This window comes from Pollicipes pollicipes, unplaced genomic scaffold, assembly GCF_011947565.3.
Source record: "Pollicipes pollicipes isolate AB1234 unplaced genomic scaffold, Ppol_2.1 Scaffold_7261;HRSCAF=8764_pilon_pilon_pilon, whole genome shotgun sequence".
Lineage (NCBI taxonomy): Eukaryota > Metazoa > Arthropoda > Thecostraca > Pollicipedomorpha > Pollicipedidae > Pollicipes > Pollicipes pollicipes.
This window is the reverse complement of record NW_023597054.1, coordinates 39,941,631-39,964,051: the sequence shown is the minus strand read 5'-3', so window position 1 is coordinate 39,964,051 and position 22,421 is coordinate 39,941,631. Positions and strand designations below refer to the sequence as shown.

Sequence of the window (22,421 nt, the reverse complement as noted above, 5' to 3'; positions counted from 1 at the left end):
GCCCAGGCTGAAGATGGAAGGACGGAGGCCCGGCTGCCGCTTCAGGGGAACAGCGGTCGTCGGGATGTCGGCCGGTGACGTCAGACCCGCCATCAGCTGAGTATGAAGCGCTGCGAACCGCCCGCGGTCACCGCGTGGGTCGCCGCGCGCGACTGTCCGACCCATGGACCGTCGGGCGTCGGCTGCCCGAACTGTGGACCGGCGGTCATCGGCCGTCCGACCTATGGACCGTCGGGCGTCGGCTGCCTGGTGTCGGCTGCCTGACCTGTGGACCGGCGGTCCTCGGCCGTCCGACCTATGGACCGTCGGGCGTGGGCTGCCGGGCGTCGGCTGTCCGACCTGTGGACCGGCGGTTCTCGGCCGTCCGACCTGTGGACCGTCGGGCGTCGGCTGTCCGACCTGCGGACCGTCGGTCATCGGCTGTCCGACCCGTGGACCGTCGGTCATCGGCTGTCCGACCTGTGGACCGTCGGTCATCGGCTGTCCGACCTGCGGACCGTCGGGCGCCGTCCGTTCTGATTGCGTTCTGCAGAAGTACCGGCGGTCGGCGCTATAACGGACCGCTACCGGCGTCTGACGAGACGCGAACGTTTCGCTGGCAGCCGATCTGTGCGAGTGCTGTCTAGCGTCGTATCTACGTCAAACGAATGCAGTTGCCACGCTGGGTTTATTTTTACGGACACAACTCTCGGCAGTGTTAGGCTTATCTGAACACATTATTTCAGACCCAATTCGATGCTTCATGTTTCGATGCTAGAGCACTTTGGAACGCATCCCATGTTGGACCCAGTGACGGCTTCTTTTTCAAGATCATGTGTTTACCGATCTCGCTGATACAGTGCAGCGTGTCACCACACATGGCGAGTGCCACGGGCGCGCCCGTGCCGCGCAGCCCTGGTCGAAGTCACCTCAAAGCAACGCCAGCACCACAGCCTCGACTGTCTGAACGATGCGGCTATCGCCTAGCCGCACGCGTCAGCGTGCAACGCCCTTCGCATCAAAGCCGCGTCCCGCCGAGAGAGCGGGGAGACGCGCGGCCGTGTGGCCACGCGGCGGCTGACGTCACTGGAAAGACTTGCACCGCGCCGCGGCGGCCGGCCGCCAGGCAGCGCGCGTGCGACCCGATCAGTGGGTGCGACCGCGGCCGGTGTGGCGGGAGAAGCGCGCGCGGCCCCGCCGGCGCCCCGCCCGCCGCCGGTGGCTCGACAGCCCCCGGTGGCCTGACAGCCGCCGACGCCTCTTGCGCACGCCAGACCCGTCGTCGTCCCAGTTGTTGTAGTCGCCGTATTCGCCGTAGTCGTAGGTTTCGGCGGCGCCGAGGCCAGGCGCGATCGTGGCGCCCGGCTCGTCGCCGTAGTCGTAGTCGATGTAGTCCTCCGGCGTCCCCTCGACAGGCTCTTGGTCAAGGGTGCCGGCTGCAAAGCAGCGCCGAGTTACCAGGTGCTGCGCTTCGCCAACGGACAATCCCATGACGTCACTGGGATGCTGCAATGGTGCCCGCCTTGAGCTGTCATCGTCCCTGTTGTCGCGGCGTGTTCTCTGTGGCGTCATCCACGTGCCCGGTGCGTGAAAAAGTTAACGGCCACAGGCCTTCGGCGACCGAAAGGACGCCTTCTACGGTACATACCTCTGAGCTCCGCAAGCTGCTTCTCCATGTCCTGTAGTCTGGCCTCCAGAGTGAGTACTTTTATGGTCAGTTCTTCCACCGCAGCTGGCGCCCCCTCTCCTGGATAACAAGGCACGTTGTATGAGCTGTCGAAAGCACGAAAGCTTCCAACTAGTCGGTCTCTTAACGAAGCTTGCATTGTTTGTTTTGTTTTCCGCAATGCCATCTGTTAACTGAAAGTGTACCAATATGCTTTATGTGATGTAAGATACTGTTTGTGGTGTGTGAAGGTAACATCAGGATCGACAGGTATTGCAAAGCGCGTCCCGGTTCACACAACCCAGGATCCATTGCAAATTAGCACTTGCTCGTTTAGTCGGCAACACACTACCGCCTTGGAAAACTTGTTAAACGACGGGCCTCTTAGGAGCCGTCCATAAATTACGTTCCGCATTTTTGGGGTTTTTCAATTATCTTCCCTTCGTTGCGCACTGATTACGCTAGGCGAAACTCTCTCCTGGTAACACGGCGTAAAATGTACTTTCCAAAAAAGTAACGCCTGTTTGGTCGCCAATTAAGCGAGATATGCGAAACGAGTAAGGCATCAGTTGCTGGTCTTGAAATGGAGTCAGTTATATCTACCTTTGAGCGTATACGTCTTTTAATAATCTTGCAATGGTTTGCAACCACGCCTGAGCGTCACGTTATGCTGTCCAAACCCCCCCTCTCCTCGTTTGCTACGCTTCCGTTACGTCCCAGCAGAATTCTCCTCCCTCCTCCAAGTATAACGTAATTTACGGACGGCTCCTAGAGCATCGAACCCACGTCTGAATGACGTTGCGCCGTAATGCAGTCGGTGATCAAACCAATTAAGAGATGAAAACCTTCCAACGTGACAAGGATGCGTTGTTCTGCGTGAGTGGCATACGTCGACACCACGGCTCCTTCGACAGTGAGCAGTGGACGAACGCTGGCATCCTGTACCAAACGCCCCGCCGGATGCCTTGTTGGACAGCCCATTTCCCAGAGCGCGGCGCCTTCTGGTGGCGTCCCCTGCGACAGGTGGCGCCACCATTGCTGACCTGGCGTGGTGACCGGTGCAGCTCCGCCGAGGCCGGGCGGACCGGGCTCGCCGGGCTCTCCCTTGGGCCCGGCCAGTCCGGAGAGGCCCGGCTCGCCCGGCGGGCCCCGCAGGCCCTGCAGGCCGGCCTCGCCCTTCTCCCCCTGGGGGCCGCGCGGTCCCGGAGGGCCGGCCTCGCCCTGCACGCCGGGCAGCCCCACCAGACCGGGCTCGCCTGCCGGCAGGCGCGATGTCAGCTGCGCGCCGACAGTCATCACTCACGGCAGCGAAACACCGCGGCACCGGCCACCCATCACCTGGGAAAACCTGGTCACCCCTGGTGATTGGGTAGGAACATCTTCAGCAGTATTTTTCTAAGGCACATATTTACATCGTGACAGCAGGCAGCACTTGCTGTCAAGTATGGAAAAATTCATTGCTTACGAATTGGATAGCGGGATATTTGTAACTTTGTTCATAACTAAGAGCTGAACCCGTGCTCCGTTCCCCGACGCCGGCTGGCGGCCTGCAGCGGGCCCAGCCCCGTTCCCCACCTCTGAGGCCCGGCTCGCCGGCCGGTCCCGGCGGTCCGGGACGTCCAATAGTGCCGGGCACGCCCGGTGCTCCCGGCACTGAGTAGCGGTCCTGCGGCCGGTCCGGCGTCAGGGCCGGGCCGCCCACGTCCCCTGGCTGGCCGGCGTCACCTGGGTGGCGGTACAGAACGCGTCAGAGGGTGCCACAGCCGACACTGGACCCAGGCTCATCCAACAACGGCCGGAGGCGCTGGTTCCGGTTTGGAACAAGTTTAGTTCGGAAGAGGTAGCTTTTGACATCTCATGCTCACGATGTTAGGGGTGGCCGGGCCTTTAATCGCGTGGCTAGTGAGTTCATAGCAAAATGTGCGCAATGCCCCTACTATAACCAGAAACTGAGCGGTCATGCTGGTGTGAGCTGGTTTCGAACGGGATATTTCCGCAGAATTCTGCGCAACCTGGGAAGTTTTGCTTTCCTCTCTCATGCCATGGCATGGAAATGAATTGCAAACAATGCTCATGATATTAGCAACGCATCTGTTTACGGATTCAAATTTGCATTTGCGTACCCTTGGATTTGACCAAAAAATGCGGAGAATGGAGGCTTTAACGTAGGCACACAATATTTAGCGACATTATGTGGTACATCCAGCTGATTGACCCTCGGAGATAAAATAGGCAATCGAGGCTCAGTCTTGTGTGCCCTTAACTGCTCTCGGTACCAAGAATTGCGCAAAAATTCCAACACCAGCATGCCAAATCTAGAAAAATGATAATCCACACCCAATAAATAGACTTGATAATCCAACGTTTGACGCTAGGGCAACGAAGCTAATAACAGCCGGGCTCTAAAGCTTGCTTGTGAAGTTTCTTGTTGGCGCTTGTCGAAGGTGCTTGATGAAGGTGCTTGGCTAAGTTGCCTGCTTGGAAAGCTTCCTCGTGAGATCGAAAACAGGTGGCACCAAGAGAAAGTGTGGCGTGTAATATGTACCAGAGTGTGCTCAAACTGGGATCCATTACGGTTCGCTCGCCTCAGAGTAAATGTTACCAAAGGCCATAATGTTTGCTCATTTTCAGTGCTCGCTTGTGCAGCAAATCTGCAGTCGACCTGCCACCGCTAATCGTCTACAAGGAAGACAAAATTAAGTTGCGTTTCAGGCCTTCCAGCATACAGCCTTTAAGCCACAAACATGAGAAACATCTGGGAGAGTCTGGCGTTTTAACTGAGAAAAGCTGTCACTTTGGTAAAACAAGAGCCTACACGAAGCTGTGCAGTGCAGCGCAACAAGGATGGCATGTCACGACAGTCAGCCGCGTCGCCAAAACGAGAGGCCACGGACGTCACGTCTCCCAATAATGAGACTGGCGGAAGGGCGCAGCCCGTGACTAGGCCGCTCGGCCTCACGGGTCCTGGAAACATTGGCAACATGCCCTTTTTGGACGCGGTGCTGCAGTTCCTCAGCAGCGCCCGCACCCTACGTGACTACATCTTGAAGGGGACACTCATCAGAACATTTGGCACGCTGAAGCGAGACCTGTGAAAGAGCTCGGATAGGGCTGACCGGGCGCTGACTACCTCCCCATTGAGGCCATAGTTCCAGGGGTTTGTCTCATTTCGCGGCCCGATTTATAAGCCATCAGCAACGGGACGCACAGGAGTGTCTTAGATACCTGCTGGAGGGCTCGCATGAGGGCGTGAACCTCATTAACAGCCAACTCGCGCCCATAACCACCGGCACCGATAACAGTTTCAGTGCCAACCAGAAGCCGCTGGAGGCCTGGCAGCGTTTCCTGTTCCTAAAGAACTCGCAGTCCTTTGACCCATTTGCTAGACAGCTCAAGTCCAAGCTGCGATGCACGGCCACGCGTCCGTGGTGTTCGACCCGTTCTGGCACCTGAGCCTACCAATCACCTCCATAGCGACCCAGATATGATTGCAGGACTGCTTTCACCTTTTGCGCAAATGCACCTAGTCGATGTTTTGTGTAGCTAATGCGGAGCTGCCACGTATTGAAAAAAAACACGGAAAGAAACGCCCGTTCATAAGGTTCTACGACCGCTGCTTTCCAGACTGGTTCCTAGAGAGCTTCTACCGGGTTCTCCTCAGGATCAGGCCCATACTGGCGAAAATCCTGCTAGCACCCCGGCGCATATATGCGGTATTGACAATCACCATAAGGTGCATCCACAATGTGCCGACTGATTGCCTTTCCCAAGTATATGCTCTCTTGTGCAATTCTCATCATTTACGCTTTCAGTTCACTACAGAGCTTGAATTGTTTCATGTAGTTGGGTCACGGAGGCTTTGTAAAGACACGCCAGGTCGCTTTTCAGACAGATGGAAAAAGAGAAATTCTTGACCACCTAAAAGGCAACTAAGCTCGCCAAGAACAGTGACATCACTAGTGCGCACCACAAGTTTGTGCTACGCAGCAACCTAAACCCCTCATCACCGTGACGTCATCCGTGCTGGGCGGGCCGCCGAACCGTCCTCTGCGGCTCTGGGGGTACGTACCTGGCCGGCCGGCCGGGCCGACGGGGCCCGGCTGTCCGGGCGGACCGGGCGGGCCACTCAGTCCCGGCAGACCGTCCTGTCCCGGCGGCCCTGGCGGGCCCTCGGGGCCCACCGGGCCGGACAGGCCGGGCAGGCCCGGCTGCTCCCGGTGGGCCTGCTGAGCTCTCGGGGCTAGCCGTGGCGGCCGTGCCGGGCAGTCCGGGCAGTCCCGGCGGTCCCGGCGGACCCGGCAGGCCCGGCGGGCAGTCGCACCGGCCTGTTGCCGGCGGTGGGAACTCGCGGCCGGGCTCGTCGTTGGGCGGCGCCGGCGCCCCTTCGGCGGCTGCGGACAGAGGGCGCGTGTGGCGGTGTGGCCGGGTCGGCTCCGGCACGCTGGGTGCTCCCAGCCGGCGCACGTTATCCCAGCTGGTATCGCCACGTGACTCACGGTGGCTCGCGTCACTGGTGCGAGCGACTTACACTTCGACACCATTTCGCCACTTCATCATCGTACAGGGAGCACAGCACGCGCAATAGTGAGCATGTCTTCTCTCAACCGACAGATTCTGAGGGAAGGAGCAGAGACCAGGCACCTAGTCCACGCTGTTCACTCAGACAATGGCTGACATTAACGATGTCGAATTAGACATTGGCTGACGGTAACGATGACATTCAGACTTTGGCTGACGACAACGATAAAGACACGAACGAGATAAGTTGTGCATGCTATTTACAACAGTCACGTCCGACTGCTGGACCAGGCATTTGGACGTGTGGTGGTTTGCATACACAGCAGCCGCAAGGAAACGTAGCTCAGACTATCGTATATGGTTGTCAAATGCATTTGTGCCTGTGACAAAGCCCCGTCTGCTAACACTTTGCGAACGACCGGCGTAGAAGACAAATAACCGACTCACGGCTAGCTGGGCGTGGCTGAGGCACCGACGAGGGGCTCCGTATTTTGACGAAGGCCTCCAACGTAATGACACGACTCAGCAGATCTCGGAAGTTTGTGCAGTTAAAACAGGCTGCGGAGAGTCGGGCCGGGCAGTGTTAGGCGGACCGGGTTTACCCTATGCGCTACACATTATTACGATTACTGCGTTTTGCTGTGCCCAGGGATGGACGGTAAAGTTTGCGATGTAGTTTCGTTGCGTCCGGCACTTCACGTACAGTACGCCAGGCACGTATTTCAGCTGTTTCACAGTACCATTTCCCTGGCGCCGGGGAACAACAAATAGAATGAACAACAAATAGAATGTGAACAACAAATAGAATGATCTGAATGACACCAGCAGCGCCCACCCGCTACCAGCCACCACCGCCGATAGTCTGTAAATACCGCACCTTCCCTGCACTGTTGTCCCTCGAAGCCAGGACAGCACCCGAGGCCGGGCTCCATCACCGTTTTAAAGGTCTCCACGTAACGGGTTCGCGTGCGCTTCCTGGAAGTGGTTCGGGCCACCTCAGCACATGGAACGTATGAGTGCATACCTTTCCTACACACGAGGTCTGATATTTATTCAGTCGTCCTAAGGATAATGTTGTTTTGCGTGTGGCAGTGTCTCACTGGCGCACACAACGGCGGCGCACAACGAGATGGGCGAAGTGGACAGGCTACGGGGAGGGGCGAGGGTGGGGTGGGGAAGAGCAGGCTTCATTTGATTTGCTCATGGCGCTGACGCCTACACAGAAGCATGCGATGTGTCATTTGTACCACACCGTTTAGAAATATTGCCATTGCGTGCTTTTTTACCTATCCCTGCTGCATACGCATCAGTAATGACACCGGTATTCAGCTCTCATTTCCCCATTAGATTATGTTATCGTCGATCTGTCGACGCGTCAGACGGCCGTCAGCCCCGCCTACCCACACGGTGGTCTGGCAGTCTTTGTAGTTGCCTGTCTGGAGACATCGGCGGCTCTGGGCGTCGTACTCCTCCGTGCCGTTTGCCTCTCGGCACGAGACTCGCTTCTCCACCATCATCGGGCAAAAGTTGCTGAAACGACACGATAAACAACACGATCAGTCGCTGTCACATTATGCAAAGCTAAGCGTCAAATGCGCCGACAAGCAGTAGACGCGTGGAAAACCCAATGGCTATGAGCTTGAAGTCATCGCCATGCATGCTTGTTTCAAAACGGTATCACCACAAACGAGGGGATTTGCTTTCTAAAATTGGTCGAGGGGCTGAGCCGATAGATAAAGTTTGACCAGCCCGTCCCCAAATCCTGATTTACTCTCAGATTTCGGTCACTTTAATTTGCGTCCCGATGCTTTTTTACAGCTCGTCAGCTCCAAAATTATTTTGCTGCTGAGGAATGGCTTTCCATTCGAAGCCGGTCTGAGGCTACCTTTTGAAAAACTTAAAATGGCGTGTCATTCAGAGAATAAAATATTAGTAAGTCGACCGGCTGTGATCAACGAAAATTGGTGCCGTTTCTCGTTCATCAAAGGAGACTGTGGGCGCAAAAAGATGAGATTACGCAAAAAATATCTTGATCTAACACGCACAGATGATAGGCAATAAAAATTTCGTGTACACTGCCAGGACTTATCTGCATGAAGAATGCGACTGAACTTCATGATCCTCTCAACAGACATGTAGATAATTGGTAGGACATACACGGTAACGGCTGGTGACTGTACGGTCACCAATCACCGTTTAAAGAAGTAGCGCAGCCAGCCCTTTGACACGTGAGAGTTGTATGGGCAGCAGGGCCTTGAACTCTTGGAGTTCCGGCGTTGACTTGCTGGTTTTATGTTGAAAATGAGCGATTTTCAGTATACTAGGGGTTGTGGTTAAATGACCTTGTCAATAAACACCCGTTATATTTAGCAAAACCCGACGTTTGGAAGCTTTGCAAATGGTCAGATGTCTTCGGAAAACGTGTCGATGCCACCCCAATATTTTTTTTTTCCTCCGCAGCACGCCACACAAAATGTGGTGATTCCATCATTCGACACTATTTTTTGCGGCGCAACCAGATGGAAGATATAGTGCCGAACTTTGCTTTTGATCATTTCGTCCCAAAATGTGCTATAGCCCGTCCCGACAGCTCACTTGGTCAGAGCGTCTGCCTTTCGATTCACCCACCTGTGGTGGGATAGGTTCGAGTCGCTTCAGGTGTTCGCTATTTGTCCCCAGACTGGGATAGCCTGCGGTCGGTGGCAGCGGCCGCGCTGATGGTTAGATGACGTCAGAAATCAGTGCGGCTGTGCTGAGCATTGGAGCATGTCAAGCTTTCGTCGCAAAATTCTGCCGTTGACCCGTAATTTTACGATCGGATGTTGGGGTCAGGGCTCACGCCAACACGCAGTGCTTAGTGTGGGCGCTCATCACAGAAATGCATCTAATCAAAGAGTTGGTACTAAATCATCATTAAAATAATGGCTACCCACACTACATTACATTACAATTTGGTACACGCCAAAGCACTAAGAAGGTAAGCCGTGTATTACAAATGCGAAGAGCATTGCTAGCATGTTATGTTCGTCAGTCATGTGGGGCTCATGGCGCTTAAGATATCCCTTCGGCTCCGTGCGAACGGATACCCGGAACACTGAGTGAGCTCTCCCAATTGTGCAGTAAAATCTCGGTTTAACAAAGCAACAGTAGGAACTTTGCAAAGCGGTCGCGCACAACCGAAATGAACAGACGTTCTCTATGTAAAATTACCATTGATTAAGGGTGGCTCGGACAAGAGTTAACCTAGATTTTTCTTAAGTGTCAAGCGTGTTTCTCGCACCTTCAAGACTGCGGGGGCATGGAATGAAGAAAACATTATAAAAACAAAGCCCTTCATCAGTTATCTCACCTTTATCAAACCGATACTCAATAGAAGATGTTTTAACTACGAGAACGAGGATTCTATCAACACCTCATCAGAGCGCCACATCGTTACCGCACTGATACCCTTCCCAGTGGCTCTGATATCCTTCTGGGCGGCGCCGAGACGACTTCACGTGATTGTTCGGAACCGGGAGTGGTTCCAGCAGGACAGGGTGACATCCCACATGACACGCGCTTCACTGGATTGATTGGAGGAACATTTGCCTGGGATGCGCAACAACTTAAAAGTGCTGCGAAGAAACTTCGCAGCATCGTCCGACCTGCCGCCACTGAACGTCCCTGCGACAAACAGGATGCATACAAGATAGCATTCTCCCAGCTGTTTGGTATCTCTCAGGGATAATTACACTGCACAATAGCTAGCATAGTTAAAACTTCTTGGCTTGTGACCAACGATACTGTGCATAATTTGTGCTATAAAACGCGCCTTTTGTTATGCCCGGTTTCGAGCCAGAGGAGGCCATGGGGTCTGCTCAGTCTGCTGACGATGTGCCGGCCGGTGCCTGCCCCGGCGGTGTAGCACTGAGCCACTGCTGTACGGCAGCGGGTCGACATCGCGCCGTCCTGCCAGACGACTGCAGGTCTGGTGGAGCGCGGGCTCCCCGCCATCCTGTCAGAGGATTGCAGGTCCGGTGGAGCGCGGGCTCCCCGCCGTCCTGTCAGACGACTGCAGGTCTGATGGAGCGCGGCCTCGCCGCCATCCTGTCAGAGGACTGCAGGTCCGGTGGAGCGCGGGCTCCCCGCCGTCCTGTCAGACGACTGCAGGTCTGGTGGAGCGCGGCCTCGCCGCCGTCCTGCCAGGGGACTGCAGGTCCGATGGAGCGCGGCCTCGCCGCCGTCCTGTCAGAGGACTGCAGGTCCGATGGAGCGCGGCCTCCCCGCCGTCCTGCCAGGGGACTGCAGGTCCGGTGGAGCGCGGGCTCCCCGCCGTCCTGTCAGAGGACTGCAGGTCCGATGGAGCGCGGCCTCGCCGCCGTCCTGCCAGGGGACTGCAGGTCCGATGGAGCGCGGCCTCGCCGCCGTCCTGCCAGGGGACTGCAGGTCCGATGGAGTGCGGCCTCCCCGCCATCCTGCCGGGGAGCCGCAGGTCCGCCGGAGCGCGGCCTCGCTGCTGCCGGCCTGGCCCGGCGCTGCAGCCGGCGCCTGCAGCGCGGCCCGGTGCCGTGACACACATTCCTGACCCGTGGCCGCGCCGCGTCACGCCGGTCGTCTGCAGCGCAGGGCGGGATGCCTCGGCTGCGGCATGCCCACACAAATATGCCGAGCGGCTAACTAAACGACAGCGTAGTTTGAGCCTTCTCCTGATGTCAATAATCACGATGGCCTCCGAATGGGTAGCTCTTATTTGTCTCACGTGTAGGAGAGAGTATGGAGAGCAATATCAGTTTTTAATTTCAGCACCCCCATGCCAAAACAGCACTACGCTGCTCTTATCTTCATACCACATGATGTAACCTAGCCCGCCCTGAAATAAGATGCATCACATGGTGGGGGAAGTTGTCCTGTTGGTTAGAGTAGGGTGAATCGCAAGGAAGCGAACAGGTTACGATGTGTAAACAAAAGACGCTCGTCTCTGCTAATTCGTCATTGGTCGTGACTGCGACTTGATAAACATTTTTCCTTTCTAATCTATCAGCGTTTTTACAGCTACCGCCCCCATGGTTTTGGCTGTTTGGTTGGAATTTATGGTTGTCCCTAGATACTGCAAATGCTGACTTATTGTCTGGATGGCGGTAAGTAATCGCGGTCATGTCAGCCAATCAATGACAGTGGATCAGTCAATGGCATCATTGTCGGTATATTGAATGACTGATACAACACGCCCCATGCACGGCTGATACAATATGTACCACCCGACATTTTGGAAGAAAGTTCGCACCACCCCGAAATCCTTGGCAAACAGACGCCATGGGAAAAACATGTTTACGTCATACACATGCTTTACGGCACAAGCGGCACATGTGCTACCCAACACTTGGTATGGCATTCGTCTTAGTCTGGCTATGCCGTGAGACCTTAAACACACATTTCCACGGATTGCTAAATTTCTCTAACGATTTGAAGAAAACATTTTTGCTGTGCTCACCCCGAGACGCGTGCACGTATGCAGTCGGAAGTACAAGGAACGATAAAGGGCGCTGACGTGCATCAGCCGAGCGACTCAAGACCGGTATCTGTAGCATAGATTTAGAGTAAGTCACCCTGATACTACTTGGGCGTAATGCAACTCACCCTATTCTCGTGGACCGTTGTGCGCAAGTTTTCTCGGAGTCGGCGCCTTATGAATAGATGTACTAGCATCCACATTGGCACGGAGAAAGGATCGAGCACATTTCCACCTTAACAATGCCCACATGCGCTGAATCTGCTCACGAAACGTGTGATGGGTCAACGCCGCGCGAACACTCGTATCATCAGGTGATACGCAGGGACCAGCGCCAAACACGTGCGTGCATGAGCCATGCGAGAATCTCGTTTCCCCCATGCGGTGCCTGCGACGTCTCACCTCCATTTCAAGCGCACGCGTTCCAGTGGGAGCGCCGGTGAGCCAAACAGGCCCGAGCGCACGGAGCCGCACAGTACCTATCCGACAGATCATTCAGACTCGTGATGGATGACGGGCTCGTACCCGGCTAATGGCGCAAGCACCTTGAGAGTGAGAGAGAAAGTCCGCGGAGCAGCCATCTTGCCGGATCAAGGCAGGTCACACGCTGAACAGACTCCGTTCTGGTGTTCTGAGATGCTGCGCGTTTTTTTTTCTCGCAGGGGTGAAACTTTGTTTTTCCTATTTCCGACCTCACCAAAGATATTTCCCAGGTGCAGTACTTCACGGATCTCGGACACTTTATGTTGTGGCCATAATTTGAACCTTTTGTGCTTTTTGTAAAAAGGTAAGAAATTCCACGTAAAATACGGCTGGGTGGAATCGGAGTTTTAGTGCGTGGACCTTTCTATCAACATATTATGCCGGCACGTTCAAAATCACGCAAAATCACGCACATACTTACGCTTACAAACTTTTTGAACGTGTCCCACGCAAGCACGTGCACATTTGAATATGGGCGATGTTACATGGAGAGCCCTTGAATAGCGTGTAATATTTCAGGGGTGTGACAATCTGTAGGACAGGAGATGGTTGTTAGTATCTTAGCAATGTTTCTTTTAAGGTGCCTGACAGCTTCCGAAAATGTGATATAGGCGATTTATCATCTTTTTTTTATTCAAAGGCAGATTATTTACTAGGATAAACATCCACTGATGGCCACGGCAGCTCCTCCACATAGTGGACACTATACGTGCCCGGAAATAGTGCCAGCAGGCCGAGGGAAGGCAGCGATTTTTGGTAGCTGCTAGGCTCTTCCCGGAAGTACTAGTCTGGCGCAAAAGAAGATATTCTGTTACATAAGCGTAGGAACGTTTTAAAAAGTGGGGGCCAGGCTCGGGGCACACTGAAGGAGTTTACTGGGAGGCAAGCCCGGCGACCAGGAGGGGGGAGGGGGTAGAGATGGAGGACCTTGCCGTTTTTAGAGCGCGCCCGAATGGCCGTCGAATACGACAACACTGGTGGAGGGAATACGTAATTACATTACATCGAGTGGAGTCATTACACCTACGACCCAGAACAGCCCGGTACGCCGAATGGCTACATGCAGCGAAACTTTCATGTGGCGCACACTAGCCAGCACCGCACCATATTCATAAAGTTGTATTCCGTTTGAGTTTTCGCATATTTTTTCCATTTTCACCTTATTTTATTATTTCAGATTTTCACATGTTTCGTCCATGATGCTTCACTCGCTGAAATCTTGACCGTTCGTCGTGGCGTAACTGGTACTCCGTTCGGAGGATCATTGTGAGCATTACACAGCTAGGATCTACGGACCATAGTATCCTTCAATCGGGAGAGCCGCTTACATAAATCGTTCGAAGGCATTATTTTTTCGTGCGTGGCCGTTATCGCCCGCCCGCTAGAGGCCGCCTGGTGCTGCCCAGGCCAACCGTCCCGAGCGGGCAACAGAGGCCGGATGGTGACTGCAACGCCGGGTGCAATTTGCGGCTGAACATTTGTTAAAGGGAATGGGACGCACGCCATCGCGCACCCTTTCATAGATCACCAGCTACTGCGGAGGACATATTAGCGCTCAGGTGCCATGGCAAAACTCGGGTTTGAACCCGGCCCCCAAGGTGGGAGCAAATGCTTTAACCTCTCGGATGTTACACCCCCGGCGTAAGAGAGCGCGTGCTCAAGCTACTTGTTATTGCATATATGGTGTCCAGAGGACCATATTGCCCATTTGTACCCCCGCAGCCCAAGGGGCTCTTTCTGGACACAGTGAACCCCTGAGGGAGGGGCGGTCTGGATTTGCGCCCGGATCCTGGTGGCCAGGAAGAAACCACTCAACGGCCAGGGTGGCCCTGGGTGGCCAGATGGGCCCTCTGAGCACCCAGAGGTAGCTAAGGTACTCTCTGAGGTCATCTTTTTGCGAAGAAACGTTTTGGACTATCATCGTGCAATGGGGTCATTTTTCTTCGCCCTATGCGAATCGAAAAGACACCTCCCTTGGGCCGCTGAACCTGCCGGACCCACTTTGAACCCTCCCAGCCCCCCCCCCCCCCCATTTTGAGCTTGCCGAGGCCTGACGGAGTCTGTTCTCCCGCGTTCCATAGGATATCAGCCCTATGTTTTCAGTCCCAGCACGAATTTGTTACCGGTCGCCGATGTTTAAATTGTCCACCAGCGCTTACATTCATGTGAACTGCAGTGGCCCTGAATAAGCAAAGTATCTGGGGTTTAAGTTTTTTTCTTTGTCCTCGCAAACAGCAATCACCACTCTCGGACTAGACTCCCGGACTCTCCAGGCTAGATAAGCAACTACCCGGCAGCACATTCGCCATTCATGTCCAGCCCTTAAAAACAGCACCACAGAGAGTGACTGGTGCCCATCCTCATGATAAGCACCTCATGCGCGCCGTCTCTCGTCGCAGCCCCCAGGTGCCACAACAGCTCAGCTGGCGGATGTGGTCAGAAGCGGCGCAGCGAAAACAAACCGCGCGCCTTGTCGACACGTCGCCGTCGGCTGCGACGGCGCCCCACCTGACTCGCAGCCAGCGCCAGCACCGCGCGGCCGCCACCAGCCGCCGCCGGCGGTCGTCAGCCGCTCGCCACCACCACTCAGCGGGCGTCAGCGGAGTGACGGCCAACAACGGCGCGCGAGCGCGTCGCCCGTGCCGTCTCGGAGGCACGTTATCCCCGGCCGTGTTCCGTCGGGTACATGACCGGGGGTTTATTTTTTCTGGCGGTCGGCGGTCGGCGGCCGGCCGGCCGGCGTCTGCTGGCGCTCCCCCGGGGCCGCTCTATCTCGCAGCCGTCTAGCCCTGCCGACACCTCCCACTCTGTATACACGACAGAGGCCGGCCGTGTACTGGACGGGGAGGGCCGGACCGCACCTCCCAGCAGCTCGGCCGACCACGGACCGCAGCCGGCCACAGATCGGCGACGCAGGGGCTGATGGAACGTAAGGCCGCACGCGCTCCGCAGGACGGAAGGACCGAGTCACGGGTCCGAGCGCGAGCTCCGGCGGCAGTCGATGACTCACGGGAGGTCAGAGCCGAGCCTGCATGCCGTGGATGCGGTGACATGGGTCAGAGATATCTCGTCTTCACAGACGGCAAGCGCATCATGTTTCCCAAATGAGAACTAACAGGAAATGGTTATATCTGTCAGTAGTGCCGCCGTCTGACACTAACACACACCAATTTTCCAGACAGCATGCACTGCTGCTAGATGCCAAAGTAATTTATCATCATGACGCATGGTCCAGTATAGCCATCGGTATCCAATAGCCATTTATACGACACATATGTCGCGAGCTCACGAAAGACCGTACCATGATCTCGCTATCCCGATTACAGCATGCACTAGCTTCAAAACACGCGCCGAGGTGGCTAGTTGAATATGCCGCGCTCAGGTGGGGGTCAGTTTGACCCAGCCACTGAGATCTTAAAATCTGACATCTCAAAGGGCTAGAGACGCAGCATTCATAGGATAGGTAGACGTGTATATGAAATCACGCATTTCAAATTTTGAGGTCCCTAGGTCATGACCTTGGTATCAAATAAAGTCAAGCAAGTTCAAACTCCAGATCGTTGTCCAAAGCGCCCCGAGGCCTGCTCATGCAACCACGTTTGATCTGGAAACGTCTTTCAACGAAAAGGTCCCTGGTGTTCATTTAAAGTCAGTTACTTTATTTGGCCTGCAGAAGGTCATGGTGACCACGAACCTACGATATTTTTGATTCCTAAGTTTAGACAAGCGTAAATGTTTACGCTAGGAGGTGTACTCCCAACAACAAAGGGTTGATCTGGATCATTTCAGGTCAGTGACTTCTCATTTTCACCACATCCAAATAAGATGTCTATTGACGCTTCTGTGACCAAGAAGTTTGAAATGAACACGCATATCTACTCAGACAAGCAAGTTTCCTATTTAAAAATCAGTGTGGTTTTGACTTTGGTCTAGCCTTCATACCTGACCCAAGAAGAATGTAAGTGATTCGTAATTCTTAAATCCATGGGTGTCGATTTCTCAAAATCATTGGAGGGACGAGAGTAGAAGAGGAATCCGTCAAAAGTGTACAGGTACGAAAACTTTTGGGACTTGTTCACTTATTTTCTGACTAACCACGTTCATCATAGGATCACTATCACATCATACGATGTGATCACATCATCATCATCGATCACATCATATGATGCGATTACATCATCACATCATATGATGTGATCATATCATCACATCATATGATGATCACACATCATATGTACACTTGCAGCATATTTTTTAAGCTTATTTGCGTGTTCAGAGCATGCGCGTATGAAGCCTTTGACAGTTTGCTTGCCTCTCCTGTCTATCGATATGTGAAATATGCGTGTACTTTACCAATGTGTGCCAAGATAATTCATTTATGCAGTTATTTAGAATTCACAAGCAATATCTTCGCTCAGCATAGATTATACTGCACCCCGTTTTTATGCATGTTCTCGACACACCAACATTTTATTGACAAAGCACATGCGTTTCAGTTAATGTAAAACAAGGCATAAGGCACTCCTCGACGCATCATTTGAGAAACTGGTCCTCAACTCTTTCCCAAATACGTTTGGGCAGATGTCCTTCGGTTAATATTTGTTTGCATTGCTCATTTCAATGAACAAGCAGTATGGGCTTGCAGGTTCGCAATGGAAAATTGTCCCGTGGAAGGGGACACTGTTTCTGGCTATTGTGCCTCTAAACGCAATGCCACCATCATCTGCTTCAGTTCCAACGTGTGGCGAACGAAGCGATCCTCGTGTAAGTGATGTGCGCAACGCAGGATAGGCTAGGCAGAAAGTTACGTTGGAAAAACTTCCGGGGTCAAATTTACCCCACCCGCCTGTGTCTTATTAGCTGAATTGCTTGCCTCGTGCCCCCTCCAGCTATCGCCAACATAGACAAATAGACACCGGATGAAGCAGTCAAAGCTGTTTCAGTAAGTACTTCGCGTTCTTGAGAAATTTGACCTACATTTTTTAGGTTTACAGCAACGCAGCTCTGCCGTCGTGCGGTGGCCGGGCTGGCGGCGGCCAGGGCGGCTGGAGCTGTGTGGAGCTGGGTGCAGCTGGGGCTGTGAGCGAGGTCGAACTCGACGCCGCCCGTCTCTCAGCTGGCGGCGGCCAGGGCGGCTGGAGCTGTGCGGAGCTGGGCGCAGCTGGGGCTATGAGCGAGGTCGAACCCGGCGCCGCCCGTCTCTCAGCTGGCGGCGGCGCCTGGTGTGTATAAACGTGACGCCCGGAAGGGCCAGAGATTTGGCTGTTTAGGTAACCGTCGGCGGCTGCCCACTCGGCACCGGCCGGCCGCCGGTCCAGCGGAGGGCGACACGGCCACTCTGTCGGCCTGCATGCCTCGGCGCCATCCCGACACCCCTCGTAGCTACGACACGACTGCGTGCTGCCGCCAGCCGCCCGCTGCATGGGATCCATGTGGACGCGGCGAGGTGCAGCGCGTTCATACAGCTGATCCGAGCGGACCAAGTTCGGCGGGATCGCGTAACGGAAGCCGCTTCGGAAACAGAAATGCGGAGAGATAAACACTATATAAAAGCGCAATACATCGTAGACACACGTGACACCCAGATATGAGCAAAATTGGCACTGTGCATTGCAGCACTATTCGTCTGATCTCTGCCTCGGAGCACTTTCCAAAAAAGGAGCAGAGAACAGCCAGTACACCGGCGGTCTCGCTGGCGGCGTAGGCTCCAGGCTACCGACCGGAGGGTGGCAGCCTGAGGCAGGTGCATCAGTGCACTTTGCGGCCTTGCTCCTCTGTTTGTGCTTCCCTTTGATTTGTTTCAGCCCCGACCACGGCTGAGCAGCCTGTCCACTGGTATTGAGTCCGCTCACGCAGCGGCCGGTGAACGCCGGATTTGCTGGCCACATTTGAGGCTTAAGGCGGAACGCTTGTTATGCCGAGCATCAAAATTTGCCGGAGCCAGCGATTTATAGAAGGTAGTGTTTAAGAGGGAAAATTTGGTACAGAGGTCAAATATTCGCATGTCGCGTGAACGTCGTCTCGTCTCTGTCGCGTGAACTCTGCTGTGTATCATCTGTTCTACCGTGTCTGCAGAGTGAGCTCTGCTGTGTATCATCTGTTCTACCGTGTCTGCAGCGTGAGCTCTGCTGTGTATCATCTGTTCTACCGTGTCTGCAGCGTGAGCTCTGCTGTGTATCATCTGTTCTACGGTGTCTGCTGCTGTCCTCTCCGTGTCTGCCGTGTGCCCTCTGCCGCCCGCGTGTCTACCGGACGTGTTCTACCGTCCATGCACTTGTCAAGTGTCCTCTACCGTCTACGGATTCGCCATGCATCCTACGCTGCCAATGTCTTCAGCATGTTTCTTGCGCCGTTCCTGCCCCTGTCGTGCATCCTCCACCGTCCACGTGTCTATCACACTTCACGCGATAGCTGCCATGTTATCCCGTGGGCCCTGTGTTACGTGTTTACCATCCTCAACGTGCATACCATACGGTCTCCGCCGTCCATGCATATAAACCGCCCATCATGTGTCTGTCGTGTGTCTTCTGCTATCCATGTATCTACGGGTGGTCTTTGACGTTCATGTGTCGGCTGCGTGTCCATTAACGCAAGGGCACAGTTTGCCAAAATAATTTTGGCGGGCTGAGCCCTAAAAATGACACAACATACCCCCGAAATACGCCAATTGACGGGTTTCTCCACGGCTTTGGCCCGCTTTTCCCTAGATTGGGGCCTGGAGCACAAGTCGGGGGAACCCCACCGACTGAATCGGAAACTATGCCCCTGCTTCGCTGTTCAAGCTACTAACTTGCATTCTTTGCCATCCATTTGTCTCTGCCATGTGCCTGCCGTCCACGTGTTGACCGTGAGGCCCCGGCCTTTCATGAATCTTACTTTGCCCCCTGCCATCCGTCTGTCTCTACCATGTGCCTGCCGTGCATGTGTTTATGTTTCATGTGGCCCCGACCGATCATGTATCTGAATGGCGTCCTCTGCCATCCGTCTGTCTCCACCATGCGCCTGCCGTCCATATGTTTATCGTGTAGCCCCATCGTCCGTATCTCTAGCTCGTGTCCTTTGCCATCCGTCCGTCTCTATCATGTGTCTGTCGTCCATGTGTTTAACATGTAGCCTCGGCCGATCATGTATTTAAACCGTGTCATCGGCTCTCCGTCTGTCTCCACCATGCGCCTGCTGTCCATATGTTTACCGTGTGGCCTGGCTCTACCGTCCATATATCTAGCTTGCGTCCTTTGCCATCCATTTGACTCCATCGTATGTCTGCCGTCCATGTGTTCACCATGTAGCCTCGGCCATCCGCGTATCTAGCGTGTGTCCTTTGTCATCCGTCTGTCTCTACCGTCTGTCTGCCGTCCGTGTGTTTACTGTGTTGCCTCTGCCGTCCATGTGTCGGTATTTTGTCCATTACCGCTGATGTAACAAATCCACCGGGTACCCTGCTTTTGTTTGTCTCCTCCACACGTTTACCATCGCCGCCTGCCATGTCCGTCTCCACCGCGTATTGTCTGCTGTCCCCGTGTGTGCGCAGGCTGCCGCCGCGGTCGGGCGGGGCCGGCCGGGGTCAGACGGCGGCGCATACCGCACGGCGGGCCGCTGTCCTGCGCGGCGCGGCGCGGCGCGGCGCCGAGGCAGGCCACCAGCTGGCCGGCGGCGGCCCGCATGATTAATCAAGTGGTTTCTCGATCGTCTCAGACGGTCCTGGATGCGACCAGTGCGCCGTTCGGCGGACAAACGCCGGGATTGCACGATTTAAATTACGCCGCGCAAGCAGGCCAAAAATGCAGCACGGAAATACCATGTTCGGCACCATGGCCAGAGCATCTAGCATGTTAGTAAGTAGAACGGTCGCGATGTTTGTGGAGCGACACTGGACAGAATTTCATGAGCATTACGTCAGCATCAACCCATCATCATCCATCGGTTTCGCCGTCTGTTGAAGACAGCGGGTTTACGTCTCAGCGATAAGCGTTCTTCGAAGTGCAAAAATGAGTCCACGGCTGTCAAGGAGCGCTGCCATGTCGGCGGAGCATCCACTGCAACGAAGCGGAATGCCCCTGCTGACACGGATCAGCGACCATCAAGTTACAGAACCGCCCACCCCAGCATCCGCAGAAATAAAACGCCGTTAATTTACCCAACTTCGAAGTTATTTTGAGTTTGGGGATTCGAGCCCATGTAAACGGTTTGAGTTACTATTCTGAAAACAGCCAACCTTTCCTGTACCAAGACGTACCGATAAAAGAAGATATCAAGCAGGCATTTGGATATATCGTGAGTATTTTTTAACTCATGTTAATGATTGCTAGATAGGTTTAGCTGGTGTCCCCTAGCATGACAGCTGATTGTTTTCAGCATAAAACTTACAATACCGAAAACCAGAAACCGCAGGTCTTTCTCATTCGTAAAAAAATTGTGAACTTGTCTCCCTGTCCACACTTCTCATGCCACAAAATGTGGCAATGGATGTCCTGACGCCGTTGAACAGACCACGATTTGCCAAGACGCTTCGACAGATCCCGATTGGTACATTACTTGCCAAGAGCGAGAACGTCCTGTATACCGCGCTTCATTCTCAGCAATCACCTATCCACTGGCTTCGACGCATCCGTCACCGCTCACATTTAGTGAGACTTGACTCCGATTCTGGGCAGTCCTTTCGAAAAAAGGATTTCATGCATTTCCAGCCATCTTCTCCCATTTCCCTAACTTGGCCTCAAGGGTAAAGTTTGCTACTCAGTTGGGGGCTCCAGCCTTCCCCACACTTGGGATGAAGTGTGCAAAACGCGGAGACATCCGTTCTTTGCGCACTTCGGGGAACGTTTAGCCATTTTTCCCACTCAGGCCACACCATATATTGCGGGCCTACGGCCGCGTTTGGCCTACACTCCCTTGTCGATTCGCCCTGAATGAAGATCGTTTCACCCGTAAATCCTACCTACTTCTCCCTCCCTTCGCCTTTAGTTTTGAGCGCCTATCTCGTGTATATATATAAATATATATAAATATAAATATATATATATATATATATATATATATACACATAATTTCGAGGTAGCTGTGGGCTGACCAGATTCACGTTAGTGCAATGCATATGCCAATGATTATAATTGGTTTACAATCACACCATCAAAACCACTTTGGTACCACACTTACCTCATGGGAACCAGCATCAACACAACGGTGGTGTTAGGATACAGCTGGCTTGGAAATTGGGCATTGCCACCCCCTTTCAGCCGTCCCTGCCTCCAGTGAGGTCCACACCAACGTGTCCAACGCAAGCAGACGAGAGCAATGTCATGCTTGTCTGTCCCGCTCAGCCCGTTCGCCCCGGTTATCCGAAAAGCAATAACTCCATCCGTTTGGGCGTCACTTCACTCTACTCCCCGCTCTACAGCGTGGAGCCTGACCTGCAACGTCGACCGACCTGGCTCTTTGTCTGGCGCGTGGCGGTCCTACTGTGATGCGTGACGTTAGCACCCACCTGGACCACCTGGAGTGTGCCGTCGCCAGCAGGCAGAAGCCGAGCGCGAGCAGGAGGGCCAGCGCGAGCGGGGAGCGGCGGCCGGCCATGGCGAGAGCCGCTGCCAGCTCCGTCTGCCCGTCCACGGGGCTGCCACTACTGATCGGCCGCCGCCGCCGGCCCCGCCGCCTGCCGCTAGAGGACAGCACAGGGCTGTCCTACGAAGGACGGGGCAGGCTCGCCACCACAGGCCATCGACAAAGTCAATACGGAAGCTAGTTACTTCTGGCATTACAGGACGCGCCCCATACAAGTGTTATGATCTGGACTTGCAGTAGCTCGCGTGTGACGTAACTTCCTATGACATTACAACTAGTGAGTACTTTGCTAATGAAGAACTGGACCCAGGGCGCCATATAGGGGATGCCACCAGGACACGGCATGGAGCTGGCCACCAGGGCACGGTACAGAGCTGGCCACCAGGACAGGGTACAGAGCTGGTCAACAGGGCACGGTACAGAGCTGGCCACCAGGACAGGGTACAGAGCTGGCCACCAGGACAGGGTACAGAGCTGGCCACCAGGACAGGGTACAGAGCTGGCCACCAGGACACGGTACAGAGCTGGCCAACAGGGCACGGTACAGAGCTGGCCACCAGGACAGGGTACAGAGCTGGCCACCAGGACACGGTACAGAGCTGGCCAGCAGGACACGGTGCAGAGCTGGCCACCAGGACAGGGTGCAGAGCTGGCCAACAGGGCACGGTGCAGAGCTGGCCACCAGGGCACGGTATAGAGCTGGCCATCAGGGCACGCTACAGAGCT

General features: G+C 54.6%; 1 protein-coding gene across 1 annotated transcript; it reads right to left on the bottom strand.

Moving 5' to 3' along the window:
• Window positions 1–652: 652 nt before the first annotated feature.
• Window positions 653–21,707, bottom strand: LOC119111419 (collagen alpha-1(XII) chain). Its single transcript, XM_037235231.1, has 7 exons — window positions 21,619–21,707; window positions 7,564–7,693; window positions 5,715–6,036; window positions 3,221–3,370; window positions 2,689–2,901; window positions 1,628–1,726; window positions 653–1,415 (listed from the first exon to the last, which is right to left on the bottom strand). Exons 1-7 carry the CDS (start codon window positions 21,705–21,707, stop codon window positions 1,126–1,128), a joined length of 1,293 nt encoding a protein of 430 aa, XP_037091126.1. The 3' UTR covers window positions 653–1,125.
• Window positions 21,708–22,421: the final 714 nt, after the last annotated feature.